Here is a 7,446-nt window from a genome sequence, read left to right on the forward strand (position 1 = left end):
TACAAGTCTCTAGTAATCAAAACCCTAGCCATTAACCAATTAAGACTCAAAACATAGAGTTTGAACTTACCGAGACTATCAAAGTGTAGCTAGAGACGCAAGGAACAACTTTAAAACTCGGACTTGGACAAGATTTGGCCTTCTTCCCTTCCAAAATGAGCTCTCTCACTCTAAAACTCAATTTCTCGCTAGATTTGATTTTAATTAAATGAAAATGTGAAGAATGAGTTTTGGATAAGCTTGAACCAGCTTTTGACTCCCAAAACCGGCCACCAAGTGAAAAGACTAACATACCCTTCTTTTAAATTACAAAATAAAAAGGTATGCTGATTCAGGGGTGTGCGCGCCGCGCACACTATATAAGCGCCCCGCGCACCAAGTGTAATTTGTGTGAGCCGCGCACCTATAATGCGCGCCCCACGCACCAAGTGTAAATTCTGTGAGCCGCGCACATGAAAGTGCGCCCCGCGCACCTAGTGTAATTTTTGACTGGTCACTTTTTCTTCATACGTGCGCGCCTCACACCCTAACAAGCGCGCCTCACACATTCTAGACTTCGATTTTTGGACATTTTCTTGCACTTTTAACCAATCGAACTTATACTCACAACCTTTATAACCCGCGATAACATAAGAGCTTCAAAATATAGGAAAACAACACAACTTTCGCGATAAACACTTTAAACTATACATAATTGATCGCGGTTAATATTAAATGTTTACAAGGTAAAAATACGCACCTTATGTCATCCAATCACATAAACAACGGAATATAAACGTACTATCGATCAAATATGTACCTTAATTTGATGCATGCGAAAACGGGATGTTACATCCGTATCTTATTGTGAAAAAATATTAAATTGAAGAAATGATAACCTTTTAGATTTAAAGCGATACGAACACGTAATTAATTAAAATGTTACAAATATGGGGGACCAACCATCTCAATTGTGAAATTGGCTGTGAGCTCAAACATCTGATAAGATCATCTATCACTTCCTGCGGCGACAGATCTACGGTGTGATTTAACCAAACAAATCAACGCGGAGTTGATATGCGGTTGATTTTTAGACTACTCGTAACAGTGCTGGCCAATGCCGTTGTAGCCTAGCTGGAGGACCAAAAATGCCGGACAAACGCCGTAACGGCGCCGTAGTGGGCGGCGTTGGGGACGATGCAACGGAGAGGGAAACGGGAGTGGTGGACAGGTGGATGATTGTGGTTGGGCTAGGAAACTAGCCGTTGGCCAACGGAAAAAAAAAATTTAATATATTTATTTTATCTATATATATATACATAATTACCTTATAATTTTACACACAACAATTATCTTTCTTTCATTCTTTAACTCTCTTCTTACTAAAAAAATCACAAAAATGGATAAGGCCTTCAAAATGTTTAACTTTTTAATCGATGATTCGGATGATGAAAAAATTGTTACGTTCGTTAACAGTTTATGGGAAGAAGTATTTACGTAAACCAACCGCCGATGATATTGCTCGGCTTTATAATTTTCATTCACAAAAACATGGTTTACCGGGTATGCTTGGTAGTATTGATTGTATGCATTGGGAGTGGAAAAATTGCCCTGTTGCGTGGCAAGGGCAATATACTCGAGGTGATCAAAAAGGCCCGTCTGTTATGCTCGAGGCAGTAGCCTCTCAAGATTTGTGGATATGGCATGCATTTTTTGGTATGGTGGTTTCAAACAACGACATTAATGTTTTAAATATGTCGCCATTATTCAACACCATAAAAGATGGCAGTGCTCCACCTTCACCATTTGAAGTAAACGGGCATCACTATGAGAGAGGGTATTACTTAGGTGATGGTATATACCCGGATTGGGCTATGTTGGTAAAAGCTCCCCACAACCCAATTTACGAACCACGCAAAAAATTTAAAAGGTTTCAAGAAAGTGCAAGGAAAGATATTGAGCGTGCATTTGGGGTACTTCAAGGAATATTTGCAATGTTAAAAACTCCGGCGAGAACTTTAGACTTCAACAAAATTAGAAGACACATGTACGCTTGTATTGTCTTACATACCATGATTCAAGAAAACAATAGTTTTGTGATAACTCACCGAGAGGAAAGAATGATTGCAAGGAATCCGCCACGACGGTTAATCAGGAATTTGAGGGATCGAAATGCTATTGTTAAGGAAATACAAGATCGTCAAGTACACAATATGTTGGAGGCCGATCTAACCGAACATGTTTGGAACTTGTCACCGTTTTTTCGTTCCGCTAATAATGTCGAGTAGTATGTGATGTATTATTCTATTTTATTTTTTATGTGTTTCAGTTTGATGTACTTTTTTTTTATCAATTTAATAATTTATGTATTTCTAGTTCCGATAATATTAATGCAAATGTTGTTTACTTAAAATAGCCGTTTATTGCATTGTTTCATAAAACGATTACATTAAAATAAAAAACCACATAAATTCCTAAAACGATATTACATTATTTCTTAACGGCTATCTTGAACAACTGACTACTTGTCATCGTCACTTAGTGCAGCACCACCTTCATTTGGTGCAACTTCATCGTCACTTGTTGCATAAAATGAGGCTCGCAACTCTGGATCTTCACTGTTCGAGCTTTCTGGTACATCCTCTCCACTGCTTGATGGTACATCTTCAATTTTGGTTGCGCGGACGTTTGGGTTTTTGAAATACCAAACTTCTCTCGGTTGGTATGGTACGTCTCGCTGGATAATTGGAAGGAAAGAATACCAATAACGATACTCACGCGTATCGACCCAATAACTAAGTGTGTCGCAGGGTGTGTAACTCTTCATGTCGTCGGAAAACTGACCTCCGTGATGAACTTTGATGTGAACATTCAATTGACTCATTTTGAAATTTGAGAGGAATTTGAGATGAATTTGAGAGAGTAAATATGATAAGTGTGTATTTTAAGTTGAGGTAAATGAGTGTTTATATAGAGGAAAATTGAAAAAAAAAAACGGCTAGTTTCTAGCCGTTGCAATTCAATTTTTTTTTTAAAATTTAATTTTATTACATTAAATAATAATAATAAGTTAAAAAAATAAAATAAAACAGGAAAATACAAAAATAAATGCCACATCAGCATTCCACTACCACAACACCAACCCACAACACCAACTTTCAACACCACCACTACTCCACTCTCTCCCACAACACATCCTAATCATCAAATAACTCACAACACCACCCTACAACATAGCACACCATTACAAATGGTCTTATGAATAAGCAGATTATTATTATTATTATTATTATTATTTTTTGGAAATGGAAGTAGGGATTGAAGGTATGGGTTGAAGGAATGGGTGGAAGGATAGTGAAGTTTGTAAGCTACCTCAAAGTTTACAGTACCCAATTTTTTTATTTTTATTTTTTTATCAGGTGTAAATGAGCTCAACTAATGTGTAAATAAGCCCAACTAATCTAAATGAGTCTATTTAAAGAGCAATTCCTTAGAACGCATAAAGCTTTAGAAAAAAAAAATAGAAAAACACATGTAAAAAAATGTGAATAGTGTTTTTTGGACCAATGAGAAGTAAGCAAAAAGGGTGGTCATTAGAAGATGGATAATATATCAAATATTAAAGAGAAAATTGCGCTGATAGTCTCTGTGGTTTGTAGCACCCAGCGTGGATAGACAAAGTTGGTGATTTGAGGTTGGATTGTCTCTGTGGTTTGCAAGTGGAGCAAGGATAGTCTAGTTCACTAACATAGTTAACTTTTTCCGTTAAAATTTAACATGTATCAAGCATGTGAGGGTAATTTCATCATTTATCATCCCCTATTTATCCATGACTACAAAATAGAATATAATATAATATAATATAATTTAAATTAATAAACCTACAAATTTTCATCTCCCCCATTTCCTTTAATCTTCATCTTCCCAAATTATACAAATACATCTTACTATATCTCTTACTACATCTTACTATACCCAAGATTGCAGGATCAACTTCATTGTTGTGTTTTGTTCAACTGTGTTGTTTCCCACGTTCTTTTTATGCCAAATCAGGATACGTTTTCATGCAACTTCACATGCTTCCTCATTTGATATTACATCCCATAACCCATCACTCGCTCAATATAAGACACTCGTCTTCTATGGCTAGGGTGTGAATGTGACCTCAGGTTCGGGTAACCCATCAACTGCTTGAAGCTAAGACTCATTAGATAATTTACATTTAATTACTAATAATTCAAATAACAAATACAGTCATCTTGACCCTAAATAGCCAAAAGTCATACTTCATATCAAGATTCAAACAAGAGTACCCCAAATAGGTAAGTAACACTTACTATAAAAGTATAAAACACATATTTATGTAACTATTGAATAGATGAAAATTGAGTAATCATAATCTAAGGGGTCGAGTTATACCTGAGCGCCACCATGTCCATCATACACACCAAAATGTCATTAACAACTGACATAGTTTCATCAGCATCACTTTCTTGAATCATAATGTCATTAACAACAACTCCTTTTTCCATTAATCCGGTGCAGTTTCTATTAAGAATAGTGGATTCAGTAAATACAGCCATTTGAGCAAAATCAACATGATTTTCAAGCGTAGATTCATCAGAAATCGAATTGGTTAAACTAAAAGTAACTGAAACCGTAGGTGGAATCTCGTCCCTCTAATAACCCTCCTAACTAATTACAAATATATCTAATAAAAACACTACGAGACTCGGCTCTTTTTTTATTCAATTGAGATCAAGTTTGAACCTTTATTAAAAAAAAAAAGATATAACAATATACAATTGACCAACAAAGGAGATTTGGTGAGCAGATCCCACTGGATCTGATAAATCCTTTGGATTAATTTCGATAATACAAGAGATTAGGGTTCTGTACCCGATTTCCAGATCTGTATTTGTATTTGTTCATTTTTTTATTTTAAGATTAGGGTTTATATATGTATATGTTGAAGAAATGTTTTAATATATATAGTTATGTATAATCCAAATCTTGTTTGTTGATTTCAATTTGTTGAAAATGTTTGATTAAGAAGAAAAGAAAGAGATGACGAAATTGAGTGGAAGAAAGTGTCAGGACCCGTTCATATACATTATAAACGATTCACAATGGTTGATTTCATCGCGAGGTACTTGACCTCTATATGATATATTTTACAAACATTGCATTTGTTTTTAGAAGACAAACTTTCTTTACACCGAAAGTTGACGGCATGCATACCACTTCATAATATGTCCAACTATAATTAACTTAATAATAATCTTGATGAACTCAACGACTCGAATGCAACGTCTTTTGAAATATGTCATAAATGACTCCAAGTAATATCTCTAAAATGAGCAAATGCACAGCGGAAGATTTCTTTCATACCTGAGAATAAACATGCTTTAAAGTGTCAATCAAAAGGTTGGTGAGTTCATTAGTTTATCATAAATAATCATTTCATAAATTTAATAGACCACAAGATTTCATATTTCCATTTCTCATAAACGTCATGCATAAAAATCATTCATATTGATTGAACACCTGGTAACCGACATTAACAAGATGCATATAAGAATATCCCCATCATTCCGGGACATCCATCGGACATGATAAAAAAAACATCGAAGTACTAAAGCATCCGCTACAACGGATGGGGTTTGTTGGGCCCAATAGATCTATCTTTAGGATTCGCGTCAATTAGTAGACTGGTTTACTAATTCTTAGGTTACCAAGCAAAAAGGGGCATATTCGGCTTCGATCATTCAACCATAGAATTTGTAACATCCCGCCTTTTTCCGTTAGACTATTTTAAAGTCCGTTATATATTTATAACACTTTCCGTTAATAACCGTTTTAAATTATCTCGTTTAGGTAATTCATGCACCCGAATGGAACTTGAGGGACTAGACTTGCCAAATGATCAAAGATGTTACTAGGTCAAAGAGTCAAACCTTCTCTCATCCATTCATTTCATCTCTTTCTCTTTACTACTTCAACTTTTTCTCTCAAAATCAAAACCAAAGAATCATCATCCAAATCTGATCTAGCAAGTGTTTTGCAAAACAAATTACATATTTGGAATCCTTGCATCTTCTTCTTCGATTCCATACCGATTTCATTACATTTGGGTAACTTTCTAAAATCACTAGATTTTGTGTTCTTGATGTTTTTAACTTATAAAAGTGTTAATTAGTGTCTATGGCTCAAGTCTAACATGAATATATGATTTGTATGCTCGATCTTGTTGTTTTGAAGTAACTAGCATGAACTTAAATTTTGGTGTCTTGTTCTTGAGATTTAGTTGCTTAAAAGTTGTTAGATGTTAAAGGTTCATATTTTAATTGTGTTACTAGTATCACTAGCTTCAATTTGATGTGTATGTTGTTTTAGAAAAACTTCATAAACTTGATTATTGATTTTGGTGATGTTGGTTAGGGTTTGATAGAACTAAATGTGAACATTTGATGCATTGAATGCCATGAATTGTTGTTGGTAAGTGTTTGGTTGGATTGTATGCTTGATTACCTTCGAAAAGGCATATTGTATGTAGGTAGTAAGTTCCCGAATCACCAAACCGCATTTATGAACTTGAATGTAATAAATGTTGAGCATTCAATGTAATTTTGGTTGTTGTAAGTGGTAGATTGATTGATGAAATATGCTTAGTTGTTTTCCTCGTCAAAATACCTTTCCGATGATATAAGATACATGTTTTGATTGTTTGCGGGTCATAAATTGGGATTGTTTGGGTTTTGGTTCGTGCATTTGTTTGTTGCAGCAAAGCAGGGTCTGTATACTGATCTGGACGCCGTCCAGATTCTTGGACGCCGTCCAGTCCTTCAATGCTGGACGCCGTCCAGATGCACTGCCAGTGACTGTTTTGATTTGCCATTTTACGAAAAATGTTTGCTATGCTACGCACCTCCGATTCACATGTAACTTGTTCTAACATGCTCATATATGATTAAAAACCTCAGAAAAATAGTTCGAGACCCGACCCGAACGTGTTGACTTTTTCGTTGACTTTGACCCGACATAAGTTGACTTTTAATCAAACTTAACCAAATGTTTGTGCAATCGTTCTAACATGCTTTTATACTTGTATCTTGCATGAAACGTGACAACTTGACTCACATGCTATAGTAATCGAGTTGTAACGAGCCATATGACTAATTGAACACTTTGACCGACCGTGTTTACCGATATTGATACAAACCTATTTGTTTAGGTCAAGACTAGCATTCGTTCTTGCACACGTTTACTTATTGAAGTACTTTTACATACGTGCACTCAAGGTGAGATCATAGTCCCACTTTTACTCTTTTGAACTTACATTTGTGATGAGAAAACATAAACGTTTCTTTTTACTAAGTGAACACAGGTACAGGAAAACAAACATTCTACATACGAGTTTAGAACAAAATCCTCAATTCGATTATCATTAGTTACACTTGCCGGGTG

At 35.3% G+C, this 7,446-nt stretch overlaps 1 protein-coding gene across 1 annotated transcript; it reads left to right on the forward strand.

Annotated features, from left to right (window-relative positions):
* The first annotated feature begins 1,415 nt into the window (after positions 1–1,415).
* LOC139904099 (uncharacterized) lies at positions 1,416–2,267 on the forward strand. Its single transcript, XM_071886036.1, has one exon. The coding sequence runs from the start codon at positions 1,416–1,418 to the stop codon at positions 2,265–2,267; it is 852 nt and encodes a 283-aa protein (XP_071742137.1).
* Positions 2,268–7,446: the final 5,179 nt, after the last annotated feature.

Source organism: Rutidosis leptorrhynchoides, chromosome 1 (genome assembly GCF_046630445.1).
Source record: "Rutidosis leptorrhynchoides isolate AG116_Rl617_1_P2 chromosome 1, CSIRO_AGI_Rlap_v1, whole genome shotgun sequence".
NCBI lineage: Eukaryota > Viridiplantae > Streptophyta > Magnoliopsida > Asterales > Asteraceae > Rutidosis > Rutidosis leptorrhynchoides.